This window comes from Salvia miltiorrhiza, chromosome 8 (assembly GCF_028751815.1).
Source record: "Salvia miltiorrhiza cultivar Shanhuang (shh) chromosome 8, IMPLAD_Smil_shh, whole genome shotgun sequence".
NCBI classification, from domain to species: domain Eukaryota; kingdom Viridiplantae; phylum Streptophyta; class Magnoliopsida; order Lamiales; family Lamiaceae; genus Salvia; species Salvia miltiorrhiza.
This window is the reverse complement of record NC_080394.1, coordinates 25155067-25176756: the sequence shown is the minus strand read 5'-3', so window position 1 is coordinate 25176756 and position 21690 is coordinate 25155067. Positions and strand designations below refer to the sequence as shown.

The window sequence follows — 21690 nt, the reverse complement described above, 5'->3', positions numbered from 1 at the left end:
TCAAAAATGATACACAAGATCGTGTCTATAATGATTATTTTCAAGAAAACAGTTGTACTCTTTCCTTCAACCAAAATTTGTTCCATTGGAGTTTTTTAGTAAGGTTTTTAACGAGACAACATTTTTTTTATACATGAATGGTCATTTAAGAATAAGTATTGTAAAAATATATTTTTATATCTCTTCTAATATAAAATGATGACCAATCCCTAAATCCTAATTTTATAACACTATAAATAAAAACATGTTGTCCTTATAATAATACACTCTTGCGAATAATTTATTCTCTTTAGGATATTCTTCCTTTTTCTCCTCTTCCCTCTACTTTGCAAAGGCATGCACAATTATTGGAAACAGAACTTTGGGTGTATTTATGGCATTAAATGATTCATAGAAGTCGACATAAATAATACGACAAAAAAATTGATGGCAACCATGCGACAAAAAAATTTAGAAAAGAGGAGTTTGGAAATAAAATCATACGAAACCGATGGTACTGAAATAAAACGATTTTTTGGCTCTAAATTCACAGTAATCTCATATTGAGCTCGACATTTGCTTGCTCTCTCTAACCTCAGTCTGAGGCGTCTTGATTGGTTTCCGGCCTTTGTGTGGACCTCCGATGATGCCGAATCTCTCGAACTGCCTCTGCCTCTGCCTCGCCCTCTCCTTCTCCTCCTCAGACTTAGAAGAGTAACAATACGGGCAGCAAACTCCGTACTCCCATTCAGGAGCTTCCATGTCCGCATCACTCACCGGTTTCTTGCATCCATAGCATAGTTTATACGTCCCCTGCACCAGCCCATGCTCCACCGACACTCTTTTATCGAACACGAAACACTCCCCCTCCCACAAGCTCTTCTCCTTGGGGACCTCCTCCAGGTATTTCAAGATCCCACCTCGTAGATGATAGACCTACAACCATTTCACCAGACTCAAAAAAACCTAGAAACCTAATTGTCTATAAGAATAGCGTTAATCATAGTTTGTGTTTCCAATTTTCAGCATTTTCTGAAAAAATGTCCTCAGCTTACGTTTTCACTTCATAAACCCTCAATTTTTGAAAAAAAATTATTAATACAGAACCCGACAACATAATGGCAAGTCACCTCGACAGATTCTTAGGTAGATTCCTAAGGTTTAGAGTTTTTTCCACAATTATATATTGAATGATACTGATTATGGCTAGGTGACTCATTATTCATCGCTGAATTCTCTAAGAACTCTTTCCAAAGTTGAGGGTTTTTGAAGTGAAAACGTATAGTTGAGAATAATATTTGGAAAACGCTGAAAGTTAGAGACAGAGATTATGAGTGACCCTTAAGAATATCCAACCTCTTTGAATCCTCGGCTCAGGAGGAAGCTCGAGGCTTTCTCACACCGGATCCCACCGGTGCAGTACATTGCCACCCGAGGCATCTTCTTTTCCATTCGCTCATCTCTGGTCTGTTCTGAATCAGCAGCCTGGCCGACCCCATCATCTGGTTCGTTTAATTTGAAACTGTCATCCACCCATGTAGGGAACTCTCTGAATGCTGTCGTACGAGGATCAACTGCCCGCTTGAACTTCCCTATTCTAGTTTCATAGTCATTGCGTACATCTATCACCACCTGACAGTGCAAATTTTACAAAAAAGATCGAATTGTTAGAGAAGCCCCATGGAAGTGACATTTAACAATGTTAAGTCAGTATGATTTTATTTATTTATTTTTATTTGTTTTCTTTCTACACATGATTTCATTGAGATTAATGAATTCACTTGGTACCATAAAAAATCCATAACCAACTTCATCTGCAACTCCTTACACAAAGAAGAAAAAACTACCTTGCTTCAACTATTAAATTCAATAGATAATACCCAGGAAGATTTGTAGATTTCAAGTTAAGTTCACACGCTTTGGTGCATATATATTGATTCTCGGACAATATGAAGTTTTGCTGATCTATACTTCCATTGCATTTCCTCCACAAAGCCCAACTTTTACATCAGTTAACAAGATTAAAAAGTTTGGACCTGAGTCGAATCTTGGAACAACTCCAAACAGAATAGGTGAAGAAACTTGGTATGCAGTCACAAAATTATATACTCTGACAAGGTAAAAAACAAATTAACCAGTAAAGATATAAGTACTGTATCTGGATCGCTGATCAAGTTGTTCCACTCCCTGGGGTTCACATAGGTACCAACTCTCTCAGTTGGTGATACAGAAGGCATTCCTAGTGTGACTATCTGCAAACGACAAGCAAAAGTTGTAGGCAGCTTCGGGTAAAATTTTAATTCCAATAACAGGCCAATATTAGCTCCAAATAGTAAAGGTACCTCTTTTTTCAGCTTGACTCTCACATGATCCCATCGGAAGGGGGCATCTTCCCCGGCAGCAAGAGGAGAACTCTCCATATGTCCGTGGTGGATAGCTTCTTCTTCAGGACTTACAGGGGACTCGATACACCTCAGCCCCTTTAACCGGTCATCAGCTTGGATGAAATTAAGCACTTCTTCCACAGAATCACAGGTTCCACATATGCTTCCGTTGATCCCTTCTGGTGCGAGGATTATGCCCCCTGACACACGCTGAGGGTATCAGCTTAGTGAGGCATGATTCATATAAGAAAGGTTCCTTCATTATAAAGGTAGTAACTTAAAAATGTCATAGCCAGAAACATTGTGTGCCTGCGTCAGGTGGGGGAAATTATGCGGGCAGAAAAGTACATGAATGATCTAACACATTGTTATAAAATCATACTCACTTTGCCTAGACGGTTCGTTGCACCAGATAGAGTGCAATCAGTCAAAACTGCAAGAGAAGATTTTCTTGAAGGCCCTCAGAGTATTCAAAGGGGAACACACATTCTTGAAATCGACTTACAATCCTAACGAAATTGATACATAGCAACACAGAGTCTTCCATTTAAACCTCGAGATAGCATTATCTCTATAGCAAGCATATGCAGTATCTTCCGAATAGAGCAGAAATTGTCCATTATTCTCAAAAATTGGATACTATACAAAGTCAGTATCTTCTCCATCTATCCTCCCTCAATTATCCGTAGCAAGGGTTTTACAAAAGTACACATTGATTAACCAAGCATTGTTATCAATTGAAGTTCAAGAGCACATGGATTACATTCAAAAACTCAAATAAGTAAGAGAGAGAGAGAGTCTACCAGCCGCTCACAGAGCTGTTTCAACGGCCTCCGTAAATCAGCATGGTCCGGAAAATCAGCAAACTTGTAAAATGAGACCACCACCAAGGGACACTCCAAGCTTTCAGCGACGGCGGCAGTCGCGCCAACTGAGATGCTTCTGGTAGCGGAGGTGCTAGAGAGAGAAAGACTCTGCGAGGCGAAAAGGGCTTGAACAGAATCGGGGAGAGGGGGAAATTTTGGACATTTGGTGGATACTTGTGTATTGGATTTTGTCATGGCGGAAGGGGGAATGGCGAGAGAGGGATTTGGGTTTATTGAGGAGGTAGAAGAAGAAGAAGATAGCATTCTGAGCGCCGCCGCAGAAGCAGTTCTTTTGTTGAGGAGGAGAGAGTAGGGATGTATCGAAACATGGTGAGCTAATAAAACCATTCTCTTGTTGGTAGATTCCAATTGGCCATGGCTTCCATCAAGATCTGCATACTACACTTCATATTGGAGGCAAGGAGAAACAATAGTCGGGTTTTGGAGTCTTCGCTTCGCGTCTGGGCCTCTGCAAAAAACCGGACCCATCGACCAAATCAATCAAATTGGTCGGTTTTTGGTTGGCTTTGAAATGGTGTTTGGTCGATTCGAAAATTTGTGATTTCACGATCGATTTAATTTTAATGAATTTAGTTGGGTCGAAAATTGAACTGATCGAATATTATTATTTAGAGTTATTATTTTTATTTTTATTAATTTTAAATTGTAAATTGTAAACACCTAATACAAACTCTAATTTCCTCGCACAAACCCTATTTTTATTTTTATTTTTATTAATTTTAATAAAAATTAATTATTTTTATTTTTATTAAATTTAGTTTATAAATTTGCAAATGGGGTGAATTTAAAAGAGACGAGGGTTGAATCTGCTAGTTGTGTGAATTTGCAGATTGATGAAGATGATGATGGATGATTGCCTAGACTAGATCAACTAACAAATTGATTAGTTCCAGTTATTCTATTGGATACTATAGCATCACTAGTGAATATTGAAAATTACATGATAACAGTGATGGAGTTGTCCAAGAATTTGTATTTTAACAGCAAATATGAATTGATCGTTGCAGTTGGGTTGTGGAACATGAAGTAGGGCAAGGAATCTTTCGTCACCAAATTAGACCATAGATGTATTTACTTCAAATGCAGGCATTTAGATAAGTGCCCCTTTAAGCTCAGTGCATCATCTCAATATGGATTCATTCGAGGTGTGTATAAATTTACGGATGAGCACACATGTGACTGCGAGATGGGTCGGGTAATGCGAATAAAGGCCCACACAAAAGTTGTTGCAACATATTTGGCACGAAAAATGCACGACGATGATGAGATCTTGAAGCAGAAGTCCATCCAGGTGGAGCTGCAAGTGAGTTCGGTGTCCACATCAAGTATGATGTGGCATTGCGTGCTCAAAATCAGGGGGATTGAGATGGTATATCGTCGACATGGTCAATCTTTCGAGATGCTGCCTAAGTATTTATACATGCTGAAGCAGTCGAACCTCGGTTCGTTGGTAGAGAGGGAAGTTGGCCCTAATAACCGTTTCCGACACTTATTTGTTGCTCTTGGAGCTGTTGTTGGTTGTTTCATGTTCAACTTACGATCAATGATTGTAATCGGTGGCACACACTTGAAGGGCAAGAATAAGGGTATTCTGTTTGGTGCAGTGACCAAGAATGACAACGAGAGTGTATTCCCACTGGCGTATGATATTGGCTCGAAAGAAAATGATGAATCGTGGATGTATTTCATGTCGCGCATCCGACGAGTTTTTGGGCAAGCCGACCCATTCTTGATTGTTTTTGATCAGCAATCTCCATTGCCAATGCTATCAGCAATGAGTTACCAGATGCCACCCACGACTTATACTACTACCATTTGCAAAATAACATTAAGCATTACGGTAAGACATCGGTTGAATTGTATCGACAAGATGCATATGCATACGACAAATCTGAGTTCACCATGGCTATGAATGCCCTAAGGGTCATGAAGATTGACGCGTACAATAAACTAATGAAGCTTAGAACAGAAAAGTAGGCTCGTTCGATGTGTCCTGTACGACGATACAGTTATTTAACGTCAAATGCTGTTAAATTTTTTAATCCAAGATTGTTGTTGGCAAGAAGACTTTCTATATGCTCAATGGTAGAGGCAATCATACTTGTTATTCTTAAATGGTTCAATGAGCGACTTGCAGCTGCACAATAAAAGTGATGAACAATTGTCCGTTGATGCTCATCGAATGGTAGTTGTTGAAGTCCAAAAATGTTTTGGAGTTATAGGTTAGAATTTGACCGGGGACAACAATTATGACATGTAATCTAATGTTTTAGTCATCCGAGATGGGGCTAAAGCTAGGTGTGAGATTGACCTAGATAGTTAGGTTCATCATAGAGTTAGTTAATATAGATTGAAGTTCATTATGATCCATCGAAATTTATAGTCCGTATGTTAGCTTTCTTTCGAGTTATTCCCCAATTGATTAACTAAGATTATTTGTTATTTTGTTTGCTTGCTTAATTTAGCTTTGTTATAGTTATCAACATCTCTTGAACTATGGTTGTCTAAATAGATTGAAAACAACTTATTAATAATATTTAGAAGTTTGAATTCATCAATCATTGTGGGATACTTGTTCCGTAGTTAAAAATAATAGCGAACAATAACGTACAAACGGGCCACAAAACCTTGAAGGTAGATCTCGACAAGAAAAAATGTGAATATCGAGCATTTCAGCTTGACCAATTGCTTGTTCTCATGCAATCACTGCAAAAAGGTGAGATCGTTCCTCTTTTAGTAAGTTCATCTAATTTTAAATATGTTTTAATATGAGCCGGATGACCAATGCATAGTCTTCGGTCGAAAAGTAGACTCGTACTCCGCACAAAAAGAACCACATCCCATCTTATGGGTCAATATGTCTCAATAACACTTGGTGCAACACCATATTGCTCTTTATGTTGGGTCTCCAATCAGTGAAATGTCTGAAACAAGACGCTCTAAACCTTCCCACCAACTGTGTACCGCCGAGGCTCATCAACGTGGCCATCAACTTCGGAAAATCCTTCTCCTTATAGTACATGCTGATCACCACATCGTAGTTAAAAGTCTCGGGACGAAAATATGGGACATCTGCCTATTCATTTACAAATTAAATAATATTAAATTCAATAAAATAGTAATAATGGATGAAAGACAAACTCTGATCTGCCCCAATAGCACACAGTCTCATGTATTACACATCCTTGAGTAGGACTTCAAATGACGAGGTTCCACCAAAGGCAATATAAGTAATAGAATAGGGACCTTTATATGTAGAACCAAAGGCCACATGAGATTATTCTCCCCTTCTTCTTTATTAATTTATAAACTTATTACATGCGAGTAATTGGATCATCAACCCATGAATCTGATCCCTTAACAGATTGGTTCACACGTATGCCAAATCCTCAAGCTGAGCCTTCTATTGTTTAGCAAAATAGTTACAACCATCATAATTACAGTCAAATGAGAACAATCATAAGTCAGTTAAAAAATCTTCACATATAATTACCATAATATAAAGCATATGCAAGTAAAAATCTAACAAAAATCCATACCAATAGCATTGTTGTCTCCAATATATTCTACCAATAAAAGTTCATCCAGAGAACTATTATTGATGAACTTGATCCAAGAACCAAAATGATGAGAAAACAATAAATGTAACTCTTACATTAAATGACAATGCTCAGAGAGTGTCTACTAGGTGCACTATATTCCTTGTCAAATTTAATAAATGAAACCAAGAGAAATACAAAGTTCCCCTTGTCAGCAATGTCTACCTACATTAGTATTAAAGGTAAATTAGGTAATGTTACTCATGTACAAAGCAACCAAATTGAGTAGAATTAAAAAGAAGAATTGAGGAGATGTTGAGATGATAATATACATTTTTTTATCTTAAAGTATTCAAATCCATAAATATCCAGGACTCCAATTTGTAGGACTCACGATATTGTCCAACAGATCTGTTAATCTTGTTAACAAGCCCGAAACAAAGATTTATTTTACCTTTAGATTAGTAGTTTTACAATCATGAAACAAAGATTTATTTTACCTTAACCTTACTAGTTTTACAATCAAGAAGGGATGGGCCGGGTGGCTTATTATAAAAAATCCACAAGAATGATTGACAAATGACAATCAATCTATTTCCAAGAGGCAAAATAAACAGAACCACATTAGTTATTAAGCAACCGAAACAATAAGAAAATGATTGTTGGGTCCCGGAGGGTTACAGAACTGGTGTATGGGGGGGGGAATACACCAGTAGGCTATTTTTCGAAATTCTTTTGATTGACTGAAAAGAGTATCACTGATACTGAAAGATGTCGATTGAAGTCCACAGTCAAAGTAAGTTTAAGTTAAAACCGAGGTGTAGACTGATACTGAAATAGCTTCAGTATTTTGACTTCAGTTAGGCACAGAGCTTTAACTAATAATCCACGAAAGGTTCAGTCTAGTATATGAAATCAGATAAGTGTTATGAATCTTACTGACTATCCAATGATTGATCAGTTAGACTAATAACACCAGCAGCGGAAAATTAAACTTAAGAAATAGCCCTTTTTATTAACACTTTGTTAGATTTAAATTTCGCTTTTCAGTTTGTCAGTTTCAATGTAAAAAAGAGGTTGTGCACAACAAGGAAGGTAAATACTGAAAGTCACAAACAACACGAGATTTTTACGTGGTTTGGAAACAAGTTCCTACGTCCACAGTCAGTTGATCACACTAACAATCACTCTGGGCTTGTGCTTACGGGTGCACAACAAACCTTCAACTAAAACAAGGTTTCAATGCTAATACACTGGATTGGACTTCTCGTCTCCTACTCAGCTCGCAGTTGCAAAGACTACACTCGCCTTGCTTGCGGAGGCTAAGAACTTTTGAGTTCAGACTATTGTCTCGAACTCTCTCTCTCAAGCTCTCTTTTCGCTCAGTTGAAAAGGATTCGATATACCAACTAGATTACAGAGAACATGCTCTTTGTAATCGAGAACTTAGGCTAGAGATTTTACAAGGAATTTGCCTAAGGATGTAAGAAAATATATGTAATCAGTGAACTGGTTTGGACTTTGAGTATTCTCTTCTTCGATTCAAACTTTGAAGACAGTAACTTTGAAGACAGTAAATAAGTTGAGTCGCAATTTTGGCAGATGTTCAGCTTAGAGCAACTCCAATGCTTGTGTCTTAGAGGGGTGTCTTAGGAGTGGGCCCCACCTAAGACACACCCCTCTCCAATGCATTGTGTCTTAGGTGGGTGCTTAGATCCTCATTTCCACAAAATTCATATTTCTACACTTTTATTTTTAAAATTCAAATTTTATTAAAATTAAAATCCTACATTACAATAATTTAAAGACATAATTTAAATACAATAATAATAAAAAAATTACAATAATTTTCTAGGGCTCAATCGGACCAAAACGAGACCAAATGTGCTCCTTCAAGTCCAATTTTAAAATAAAATCCCCAATTCTACACTTTAATTTTAAAATTTCAAATTTTTATTAAAAATAAAATTCAAACATTACAATAAAAAAATATTACATAATTTAAATAATAAATTAAAATTAAAATCAAAATCAAAATCAAAAAAGAAAATTTTAAAAGCCCTACCCCACCCAGCCGACATCCCCTCTTCTTCCCCAACCCACCCTCTTTTTTTCTCATCTTTCCCCCCATAGTTGCACTGCTTCGTTTCCTTTCTTTCTTTTTTTTCGCACTCTTCATTTTTTTTTATTAAATTGGCGCGTGTAGCGCACGATTTCGTCAAAATCTACCAATGACCCGCGTCTTGCCTTCGACGCCGCCTCGCATCACGCCGCGTCTCTAGTGCGGCAGCTCCCTCTTCGCCCCGCGTCGACCCAGCGCTCGACACGAGCGCTGGAGATGCTCTTAGTGTGTACGTGGGTTCCTTTTAACTTAAGGTTCAGTCTGATGAAGAATGTCAACTAATACTTGACATGTGTATCAGTCCGCTAATTCCACGTGGCCAACATTAGTTGTTCAGCCATAACTGAAACTTCAGTGAAGTCTTCGTCGAATTAAATACTTCAGTATTTGACTTTAGTCTTTTCAGTTGCGGTCTTCAGTCAAGCGGTCTTCAGTCTAGCTAGTTAACTTAACTCTAACACTTGAGTTCAAAAGGATCTAGTCTACTTGAAAATAAAATCTAAGGTGATGGCTGGTATGCAGGAATGGAATTATAAGTGAATGGAATGGATTTTGGAATGAAATGACAATGAGAATGGAATGGAATGAAATATAGGATTCCCATGGTTGGTATTTATAAGGAATGAATGGATCAGATGACATAAAATTAGCATAATAATAATAATAATAATAATAATAATAATAATAATAATAATAATAATAAAATAATAATAATAATAATAATAATAATAATAATAAAATATAGCAAATAATAATGATTATTTGTTATATTTTATTATTATTATTATTATTAATTTATTTTACTATATTATATTATTATTAAAATTATATTATTTTTTTATAATTATTATTATTTATTATTTATTTATTTTATTATATTATATTATTATTAAAATTATATTATTTATTTATTTATTATTGCATAATCTCACAATAATAATAATAATAATAATAATAATAATAATAATAATAATAACAATAATAATAATAATAATAACAATAATTATTACTCCCTCCGTCCACGAAATGAGTACCCATTTGTGGACGGCACGGGTTTTAAGAAATGTATGGAGTGTAGTGTGAATAGTTTAAGGGTCTCACTTTTTTAGTGTATTAATTAAAGAGATGTGTGGGGTACACTTGCCAAAAAGGGAAATGTGTACTCATTTCGTGGACGGATGAAAAATGAAATATGGATACTCATTTCGTGGACGGAGGGAGTATTATTTATTTATTTTTTACATTTTATTATTATTATTATTATTATTATTATTATTATTATTATTATTTTATATTTTATTATTATTATCATTATTTAATTATATTACTACTTTTATTTATTATTTTTTATTATATTATATTATTATTATTTAATATATTAATAAAATTAATTTTTTATTATTATTTAATTAAAAACAAATAAACTTTTATTTTTTAGTAATATCATATCCGTGGGAATACATAATACCATGGGGGAGGGGAGGAATGTCTAATCCCATATGCATGGGAATAGGCATTCCATCGGGAATGACGATTCCCATCTCAAATACCGTACCAACCATAGGATTGGGAATGGACGCAGGAATCACCATTCCATTCCCATTCCATTCCTGCATACCAGCCATGCCCTAAGAGTTTTTGTATCATCAAAACTAGGGCAAGGATATTTCATTAATTTTTCAACAATGATCGAAATTCTTCAAACACTTAAAGAAGATATCAAATTTCACAGAATCTGATACAAAATCTTGTTTCACAATTTCTAGTCTTGGATGAAGCAGAAAGAGTAGTGGACATTAAATTTCAATAAGAATTAAGAGTTATCTTTCAGTGCTTACCTTGAATTAGAGGGCGGCGGGCGACGGCGCGACGAGTGAATTGATTCGACGTGGATGCAGCAGCCAAGCATGGGGTGGTAGCAGTGATAACAGCCAAGCAGGGGGTGGCAGCAGTGCGACGACTGAATCAGTAAGACATAGAACTCGTTCGTCTGTATGTCGCGGCGCGGTGACAACGGCGAGAGGGAGGCGCGGTGACTAACGGAGGAGAAAAGGTGGGTGAGGCCGTGAGGGAGAGAGAGGTTAGGATTAGAAAGTGTGTGAGAGAGCGTCTGTGTGTCGCGGCGCGGTGACAACGGCGAAAGAGAAGCGCGGTGACTAACAGAGGAGAAAATATGGGTGAGGCCGTGAGGGGGAGAGAGGTTAGGGTTAGAGAGTATGTGAGAGAGCGTCTGATATAATATAATTTAATGAGTTCTCTCATAGTAGTTTTTTTTTTTTTAAAGGTTGCAATTTCATTATTCTTTCATTAGTTTTTTTTTTTAAATAACATCATACATATAACCATGGACTATTAAGTCCAGTGTTATAGATTATTTTTAACCTCCCACTCATAACAACAGACACATAAGTCCAGTGTCTATTAGCGTATTTTTATGCTAAAATACCACAGACAAACATAAAACCACAGATAAAACACATACGACCACAAACTTTGACAAAAACCAGTGTCGTATGTGTGATGTGGTATCCCATTTTTCTTATAGTGAGAATACAAGTTAATGCAGATTCCTTTTTGTAAAGAATGCAAGTTAATGGAGACTTAGTTTACTACATAAATGAAGAACCTTTTGAATTCTGACACATACCAAGCTATGCACACTGCACGGAGCACACATCAACTATGCAGCCACACAGAGCACATACCAATAAATGCAACCACATAGAGGCTTAAAGGCATCAACAAATAATGTAGCCACACAGGGCACATACCAACACATGCAACCACATGATAGCTTAAAGGCACCAACACATGGCCTATACCAACAAACATCTCATACAAATAAGGTAATCATAGATGTGTAATGCAGCCACACACAGGGCCAATAAACATTCACAAGGCCGCACAGAGCCTATACTAACAAACATCTCATACAAATACGGTAATCATAGATGTGTCAAAAAACCAAGCACCTACTGAGCACAATTCTATGATCTCAAAACAAATTATACATTGCCCACATAACTCAAGCATATTCATTCACATGTACAGTAGCAAAAAACAGAGACTAAAAAGAAAGATATCACCAAAAACAAAGTCGACAACATGGTCTTCATCAATGCAATATGACTCGGTGAATAACCCCTCAAGCCCGAACATATACCGGATTTGCCTCCACATCGTGAAATTTAACCACGTCATCCTAATTTTCCTCACATAAAATGAAGAAGGAACATAGTTAGTTACATAATTCGCAATATAAATAAATGACTCAATACTTCTAAAATAGTGTGTACGGGGGCGGAGATAGATTGGAGTTAGGCCCGAGGGTAAAGCTCAGCCTCGTGGACACTCACACATAGCTTCGATTTCCTCGACGTCGATCGACGCATCATTTACCTTCGAGAAAGTGGCTGACCAAGGAAAATACACCTCCGGCGGTGGCTCTCAATTGGACATTGAGTCTTCAGAGTCAGGAACATACTCTCCACTCAGGTAACCCTCTTAACTGGAGTTCATCACGGTAGTGGAGACGGATTGAAAGGATTTAGGGTTTAGATCCGTGATTTATAAGATCTGGGAGAGGCAAGCAAGGGCGAAGCCGTGCGTGTGATAGGTAACAAGATGGTGCGAGCAAATTGACAACAAATAGGTCACGATGGCGAGAGGAGAGAGCAGCAGACCCTCTGTCTCACACCTCGATGGTGGATGAGGCACAAGCGTGAGAGACAACAGATGTGTCACGACGGCGATGAGAGAGAGCCGATAGGAGATAGGGCGGCGCCGCTAAGAGAGCCCAAAATTAGGGTTTTTGGAGAAGATTGAGAGAAAGAACGGCACGAGGAGAGAGCATAGTGGAGTGGGGCGTGTGTTAGGTTAGGGTAGGATTTATGGACTTTATAGGTAAGATTAGTAAATACTTCCTCCGTCCCCCAAATAACTTCCTATAGTTATTTTTTGGGATGTCTCTCAAACAACTACCTATCCATTTTGGGACATTACTCCACCACTAATAATACTTTATGTATTCTTACTTTTCAACCTTTCACTATTTCAATACTAATTATAATATATTTCCACTACTTTCAATATATACTACTCCCTTCGTCCCAATATTCAAGTCTCCTTGCTTTTGGGCACGGGTATTAAGGAGAGTTAAAGTAGATGTAACAGTAGTAGGGACCACATAATTAGTGTTTTATTTAATGTTATTTTATTAACTAATTACATTGACTAATACAATGCCTTTTACATTAAAAATAAAATATGCGTACTACCTATTTTTAATAGAAGCACTTAAATTATTAGACTTATGTATGAAATAACATTAAACTAAAGCAATACATGAAAAATCTGCGGCAGACCACAATAGTCTCCTTTTAATGCATGAAATAAATAAAGCAATACCTTAAATTATTAGACTTATGCACTTAGCTAAAATCTGCACAAAATGTAAAAAATGGCAAACCACTTAATAAAAAAAAGCCGGCAGAACTAAAAATTGGCTCCAAACTTTTGCATTTCATTCCCAAAAATTTCAAAACACATCAAAATTCGTGATTCCTACAGCTATTAAAAGGGAGCTAATATTTGCTCACAATTCTTACATAGTCAAGTGACCAAAAGAGAATAAAAAAAGGGAAACATGAGAAGAAAAGATTTAACGACAGAGGAGAGGTCTTCTATGCTTCAATTCCTTCTTCTTGAAAGAAGAAATGGAAAGCCACCAAGAGGGAAAATGAAAGCTATGGGGGAAAAGTTCAACGTCTGTCGGCGGACTGTTTCTGTTAGGTCCTGAGGGTCTCGAATAGGTGTATGGGGGGGGAGGGAATACACCTATAGGTTATTTTTGCACAATCTACTGACCTCAATCAGAGGGATCTCAGTCAGAGATCAAAATGAAACTTTGCACGCAAACAAGGACTCCTGTTTTACTGAAATCAGTTTTGACCAACAGGGTTGACGACTGATACTGAAAGCTCTTCAATAATGAGTTATCAGTTAAGTTGCTGGAACTTAACTGATGCAAATAAGGGCTTCAGTCGTGTTTGCTAGGATAGAGATGATATCACTCTTCCTGACTATCAGAGGATAGTTCAGTCAGATCGATATCATGCGCAACGGAAATTAAACTTAGTTTCGTAATAGCCTCGGTGGAGCAGGTTGTTGGATTAAGGTTTCTCTTTGCTGTTAGTCAGTGTTCAGTTTTATCAATTGAAATAGCACAAGTAAGAATGTAAAACTGAAAGCTGTAAATAACACAGAGACTTTTACGTGGTTCGAAAAAACCCTTTTCTACATCCACGGTTGGTTGATCAGACCAACAATCCACTCCGCAAGTGCTTCACTGGTGCACTGCAAACCGTACCCGTGTGCTTGCCTGGTGCACACAACCGTAAACTGAAGAAAACCCTTCTTCAGCACCCACACAACCTCGCGTAGGATTTCCCTGCTAAGCACACCTCGTGCTCAGACTTTTCACTCAGAGTTCAGAGTACCTTCCTGAACTCTGAACCACTCAAACATTCTTATGGGGGGGAGGTTTGAACGAGTGTCAACTATACTTACAAAGAACAAGTTCTTTGAAGCAAGTTTGACCTTTGGCTTCTGGGTAAACAGATAAATGCCTAGGGTCTAAGAGAATGTATGTAATCAGCAGTGACTGATTTTGGCTTTGGAATTCTCTTCTTCGATTCAAGCTTTGGGGAGGTTAAGCTTTAGGCTGAGTAGCAATTTTGGCAGAGCTTCAGCTTATGTCGTTGAATCGGTGAATGTTGAAGTGATCCTCGAGCGCTATTTGTAGGAGAACTCTTGAATAGATCCGTTGGCGTAAATCGTCCTCAAGATTTCTTCCGTTGGAGAGCAATTCGAATTTGGGCTGAGGGTTCAATCTTCGAGGTTCCTTGTCTGTGTGGAAACGGCTCTCTTTGATGGACAGGAGATGTGACGTCTCTGAAAAGTTACCACCAGATAGGAATGACCTCTGCAAAGATAAGTTATTCTGATATCTCTGCATTTAATGCGGTTGTACTTGTGCGTACGTGGCTTCCTCTTAACGTTGGAAGATCAGTCCTATGAGGAATGTTCAACTGATACTTGACTTTAGTATCAGTCCATTGCGCGCATTAAATAATTAGTCTTCAACTGATTCTTCAACTGATACTTCAGTTGGTATCTGCAGTCTTCAGTCTTCGACACCGCAAGCTAAACTAGAAACGAACTCTAACACTTGAGTTCAAAACGATTCTAGTCTATTACATTTAAGTCCTATGAATTTTGGTATCATCAAAACAAGGGTTAGGATATTCCACAAGGTTCCCAACAGTTTCGCGCATTTGGGCTGATGCAAAACAACAACAAAGAGAAGGTCAAGGTATAAACTCAACAAGTAAGAAGATATCAAGACCAAGGAGAAAAAGAGTTCAAATAGACATAGAGCTAATTGCAAGTTTAGAGTTAACAAAGAGGTCCACCGTAAGAAGACTAGCTAGTGGCATAAATTGCAGCAAGAGCACCGTAGGTCGGTGGATAGATCAAGGTTTGATCAAAGCTCACACGAGTGCACTAAAACCTGAGATCAGAACGGAGGAGTCGGACTCCGATCTACCACATACTCTCCGAGCTCCTCGCTCTCTGACGCGCCTAGACCAAACTCCTCGGGCAACGTCTCCAACATGGAAAATGGGAAGTACACCAACGACGGATCACCCCACAATGGGCGATCATCTTCAGTGTCGGGCATCACTTCATCGCTCAAATACTCCTTCCAACCATACGAAGGGTTCATCACGGAGGAGGAGAAGAATGGAGAAATGCGGCGGACTAAAAGCTATGGAGGAAGACGGCAAGCCTTAGGGTTTTTCCCTTTAGGAGGGCGACACTTGATTTAGAGAGAAAAGGCGAAGAGAGAGAGTGATAGATTCGATAATAGGCTAGGGTTAGAAATAGAAAGAGAGAGAGAGAGAATTGTTAGTAATTAAATCCACTAATTGTCTCCTAATTTATACTAAAAAGGGAAATGAGACTAGTTATATGGGACGGCTCAAAAAGGAATACGAGACTTGAATATTGGGACGAAGGGAGTACTTTTTCTTCACTACCAACACACTTAACAATTTTTTCTTAAAACTCGTATCGTTTCCTATTAAAAAGTTATTTAGAGGATGGAGGGAATATTATATAAATCCTAATTAAAGTTTAAAATAAAAATTAAATTGAGACAACTCAAAAAGAAAAATAGATCAAGATTATTGGCATGGGGACGGGGGAGTAATAAAAAATAAGTACTCCCTCCGTCCCAATAATCTTGTCCCACTTTTCTTTTTGGTTTGTCCCAATAATCTTATTTCATTTCCTTTTTAGGTAAATTTTAAGGGCTCATTAATTTTTAATTAAACTCAACTTAACAAATTCCCCTTTATTAGAGGGAATCATATGTCTCTCTCTCTCTCTACCCCCTTCCCCCCACCTTCCCCCTCTGTAAATCCACCTCCCCATTTCCCTCTGTTTCGCTGTCACTGACGTCGGCGCCGCCTCCCCCTTCCCCCTCTGTTCCGCCGGCGCCGCCTCTCCCATTCACCAGGTACCGCCTGTACCGCCTCCTTCACCTCCAACAGGGACCGCCTGTACTGCCTCCTCCAAAATTTAGTGAGGTGAGGTTTGAATAAGTTTAGGAGAAAGTTTCAAAATTGTTTGCTGGAATCTGAAGAAATTTACAGAGTTTCAGAATTGCTTGCTAGAATTTGCTGGAATTTTCAGATTTGATGAAGAGGAAGTCGTATTGTTGAGGGAATTTGCAGAATTTTGAAGATAGATGATGAAATTTGACTACTTTAATTTTGAAGACGATGAAGCTTTTAAATTGCTACGTTTCTATTGTTGCTTTAATTGTTGCCTCAATTTTCTCTTGTTGAAGATGATGAATAATTTGTTGAAGACGATGAACAATTATGTTTGTTCCACCGAAAGTCTCCTTTAATTTACTTGATTTATTTTTGCTAAACAAGTTCTTAAATAAGTGGGCCATCACCTTTATATTCCTCTAATCTAGTAACACTCTTTTTCCTCTAACTAGTATACGCCCATTCGTGCAATGCACGAATCGACATCGAAATTAAACGATAAATTTAAACAAATAAATTTAAACAATAAAAAAATTAAATATAAACAAATACAAAATATATTTTAATAAAATATAATAGTTCACACCAATTACTCAATAAAATCCTGAATTTAAAACTGTAAATATTCAATTTATACAAAGTGTAATGATAATTAAAGTTATTAAATAAATTTAAAAATTATTCGATATTGAAAATTTGCACTATGCATATATTATTCATCATAATAAATATTTTTATACAAACGTAAATAAAAAGTTATAAATTTTTAATGAAGAGAAAGAAAATAAAATATTTTAATATTTTCATAACTTATTCATTTTTGATGATTTTTATACTATATTAAATGTAAGATACATATTATTTTTTTTTCATGATCAAATTTGATGATGTTTAGAAAATAATTACAAAATATAATAAGTAAAAAAAATAATAATGAAAATTTTGGTGGAAGAAGAGAGAGAAAAAATAGAGGGAAAAAATAGAGGGAAAAAACTCCTCTTTTATATATTATATAGATTTCACACTTCTTCATCTCTGTACTCAGGGCCTGTTTGATATGGGTTTATAGGTAGGATAAATTAAATTAATACAAATTAGTGTGATGTTTGATATCATGTGCAGTTAATATGGTCAACTCCTACTTAATCCTACTTCTCCATGTTATTTCGTGGGATTAACCTATACTAATAATCCGCCCACCCCCCCTCGGATAAATTTAATACTGAGAAGTTGGATAAAAATTCTGCTACCCTTCCTCACGCATATCGATGCAAATGCCCAAGTAATGATGGACACACATGATATTTTTAAAATTATGTGAGGATAATTTTGGTATTAGATAATATAATCCAACATAATCCTATGGATATCAAACATAATATAGGATTAAGTAGCCATGATATCAAACACCCATGAAATAATATAAATCCACACTAATCCACACTAATTTCTCAAGATAATTTTAATCCTAATCAATCCTAAACTGCAAATCAAACGGACCCTCAAAAGAAAGAGGACAATATTATTGGAAGGGAGGGAGTAATTCAAATGTTCGATGGAATCTTGATGTTGAGAGCTGGAAATATTTGAAATGTAAATGGAACGAAAAATACGATGACGATAAGATCCAGTGCAGAAAAAATGAAAAGGAAAAAAGGATGATCCACCAGCAAGTAATTTCTTAGTGCATTATTGGTAGCATACAAATATAGTACAGTTTTATATCGCAGATCTAGAAAACTGGTCCACCAATACCCACACGCCGTTGATCCGTTTCCCACAGCTGCACTCAACGGTCACGATCGACGGACTTGGAACTGCCAATCCCAAACCCGGAAAAACAGATCACCTCCAAAGCAACGTCCGCACGTGACGTCGGATACCTCACGTCACCGATTCCTTGTCTTTTTATTTTTTTCCTTCTCCCATTTTATTTATATCCCAAACCCTTGAAAACTTGGAGCGTTTTTTCCATCTGCTTTCCTCTCTCCTTCCTTCCTCCAAAACCAGAACCCCTCTTTTAAAGCCTTCCTACACACCACCAAAATAACACGCACTGTGCGTGTTTTCCATATACTATATTGAAAATGGGGAGCTTGAGTTTCGATAATTTTCATGCAAGGAAGAAAAAAGCTATGGTGGAGCTGGTGAAGGGCAAGGAAATCGCAGTCCAGCTGCAAACCCTACTCCACAAACCAGTTTCGGATCGCGGTCCGGTTTCGCCCAAGCAACTCGCCGTCCTAATCTACAGATCCTTCTCCGATACTCTCTCGGAGCTCAGCTCCTGCACTACCCCGCCCGACTCGGACCAGATCCCGGCCGCTGAAGGCTCCTCCGCCTGCTCCGCCGAGAGCCCCAAGAAGAAGCGCGGGGTCAAAGATCGGAGGGGTTGCTACAAGCGGAGGTGAGCTTAATTATAATAATTTAATATATTAATGGCTTATAATTATTTTCTTTTTAACTTCTAGTTTTTATTACTCCGGGACTACATTAGGTTAGGGCTGAGATTTAAATGGAACAATTTTTTTTTTTTTTTTTTTGAGTGACTATAATTAATGAATATCATAATCTTTTTTTTTTTTCTTAACTCGACATGAATAACAGTGATTTATCTGGAAAAAGTAATCCAACTATATATTGATGTGATCTACACATTTGATTTAGTATTTAGTTGTGTCACGTTGATTGTGTAAACTGGAGGAATCATCAAGTTGATGAGAGTAAGTCATGATGAATGAGCAAGTAGATAGAGTAGAACAAAACAAGGGGTCGCTTTTTGTTTTTTCCTTTTATATATATTACACTTTTTCACTAGATTTTTTACCCTGTACTGAGTACTAACAAGAAAAGTTGTTGTTTTGCACTCATAATGTAATATTTTCATACTTTTTTGGAAGAGTAGGACATGTTGTTACCAATTTCGGTATGCTTGCCTTTTGCTGTTTCAATCCTGAAATAAATTTGTAAATCTTTAGGTTTTTTGCTTCTTTTCTTTTATGATAATATGCTCCATATTGGATTCAGAAGGACCTCAGATTCATGGGTAACTCGATCTCCAACTATCGAAGATAATTATGCTTGGAGGAAATATGGACAGAAGACCATCATGAATTCCGAATATCCCAGGTACGTAACTCTCTTCAAATTATTTTTTAATATATATATATCCTCATTTAATCATCAAGACTAATTAAGAAATAGCTTTCATATATAATCGTGCAATCCTATTTGTCTATATCTCAACTTCATTCAACATTATACATGCCTGCTAGCTTCTTTCCAGCATCAATTGATTTATTTATTCTGCTACTTTCTTTCCATCATCCATTCATGATTTATTTATTGTTTTGGGAAAACAAATAAAGGATTATAATTAATTAATTAATTAATACATTTAATGAGATAAGAAGTTGACAATAATTGAGGATTGAAAAAATTCTTTAAGATTAATTAGTTTCCATCACATGACTTTATTATATATCAACATTCTCAACACAATTACTTGATTCTTAACATACATGGCTCTATTAATGCAAACAATTAACACAAATTTCTCTTTCTTCCACAACTATATATATATATATATATAGTTGATTAATTCTATGTTTGTTGGTATTGTATCAGAAGCTACTTTAGGTGCACCCACAAGCAAGAAGGCTGCAAGGCTCTTAAACAAGTGCAAAGAATCAAAGGAGATGAAATCATGTACCAAACCACATACTTGAATCACCATTCGTGCAAAGAGACACTAAGGCCTCCACCACTCCTCGTAAATTCAGACCCTATTGACCCCAACCTAATCAGCTTTCAGACACCCAAACAAGATCAAATTCAATCCTCAAAAAAACTCACGGTGAAATGTGAGGAATGTGTGAGCGAAGGCGCGTCCAATGAGGCCAAATCGACGTTGGAGGACCCATGGCACGACATCACCGGCCTCGACCCGTTGGGGTACAAGCCCCTGTGGTTTCCCTACCAAGATGAAGTCGAATCTGCTAGCTTGCATGGGCTTGATATGGAGGTTAATCAGCTTTTCGACATACAGAATTTCCACTATTTTGATTAATTAGATGTATTAGCATATGATCTTGTTATCTCCTTCACTTGATTTTTTTTTTCCCTAGTGTAAGTACAAACTAAATATTACAGTACATTGTTGTGTAATAATTAATGTTGGCTTCCTCAAATGGAAGTTCTGTGCGCTAGCAGTATTTTTGTACAGTTTTAGATTTTGATAATGTAAGTGCTTCACTTTAGTAGTACGTCATGGGGAATAAATTAACTGATTTTTGATAACACTATATATAGTAATAGTAGTAATATATATCTTATCTAAGTTTATAAGTCAATTCGATGACATGTTTGAGTCCATTTTAAATCTGATTTTTAAGTAGCTGCTCTTTAAAATTACTACAGAACTTTAACAAATAAATGTGTGTGGTTTTCTTTTTCTTCTTTTTTACTTCTTTTTCCTGACCTAGACGCACAGATAAACTAAGTCCAATACATAATTAAACTTTAATATGTAGCTTATTATAAGCGAATTGAAGATCAGTACTAATAATACTAAGTGAATATATATGGAGATTATTCGTATATATGTATTAATACATATATAGTAATATATGTTTACTTTTGAGAATTAGCTCAGATAAAAAAAAGAGAATAGATTAATTTATTTGTTTATTAAGATAGATTTAAATTTTAGAATACAAAGCTCTTGAAAAATTTTATCAATTTAATTAATTTTACTTGCATCGATCCTATCTCATTTAGAAAATAAAGTTGAAGAAATCCTAATTAATTATACAAATAAAAATATTCAACTATAATCTTATCCATTATAAAAAGAGAAAAACTGTCATCGTATCCCTAAACATAGATGTAGTAGACAAAACCGTGCCTACTACATATAATGAATGTTAATATGAATGATAGCTCTAACAATCAATAAAAAAAACTACAAGTATTACACTAGTACTGTACAACTGTTTTCTGTTTGGATCGTTATTATTGGAACTAGTATGTAGCCCGTCGAAACCACTTTATATTATAATTATTATTATACATTACTTTTTTATTATAACATATGAAATGATCTTTATATAAATTATTTTTAAATTTTAATTTTATTTGATCAAAATAAATTGTTGGTAC

At 36.4% G+C, this 21690-nt stretch overlaps 2 protein-coding genes across 4 annotated transcripts; one reads left to right on the top strand and one right to left on the bottom strand.

Annotated features, from left to right (window-relative positions):
- Positions 1–347: 347 nt before the first annotated feature.
- LOC130997219 (rhodanese-like domain-containing protein 7) lies at positions 348–3802 on the bottom strand. Of its 2 annotated transcripts, none has more exons than XM_057922472.1 (5): positions 3167–3802; positions 2322–2573; positions 2133–2231; positions 1336–1611; positions 348–915 (listed from the first exon to the last, which is right to left on the bottom strand). In XM_057922472.1, exons 1-5 carry the CDS (start codon positions 3575–3577, stop codon positions 538–540), a joined length of 1416 nt encoding a protein of 471 aa, XP_057778455.1. In that variant the 5' UTR covers positions 3578–3802; the 3' UTR covers positions 348–537. The 2 variants fall into 2 exon arrangements, with proteins under 2 accessions (XP_057778455.1, XP_057778454.1); XM_057922471.1 differs by having other exon boundaries at positions 2115–2231; positions 3167–3774.
- Positions 3803–18167: 14365 nt separating this feature from the next.
- LOC130997218 (WRKY DNA-binding transcription factor 70) lies at positions 18168–20795 on the top strand. 2 transcript variants are annotated; one of them, XM_057922468.1, is made up of 3 exons: positions 18168–18937; positions 19558–19659; positions 20158–20795. In XM_057922468.1, the coding sequence occupies exons 1-3, from the start codon at positions 18621–18623 to the stop codon at positions 20597–20599; spliced, it is 861 nt and encodes a 286-aa protein (XP_057778451.1). In that variant the 5' UTR covers positions 18168–18620; the 3' UTR covers positions 20600–20795. The 2 variants fall into 2 exon arrangements, with proteins under 2 accessions (XP_057778451.1, XP_057778452.1); XM_057922469.1 differs by having other exon boundaries at positions 18203–18937; positions 19561–19659.
- Positions 20796–21690: the final 895 nt, after the last annotated feature.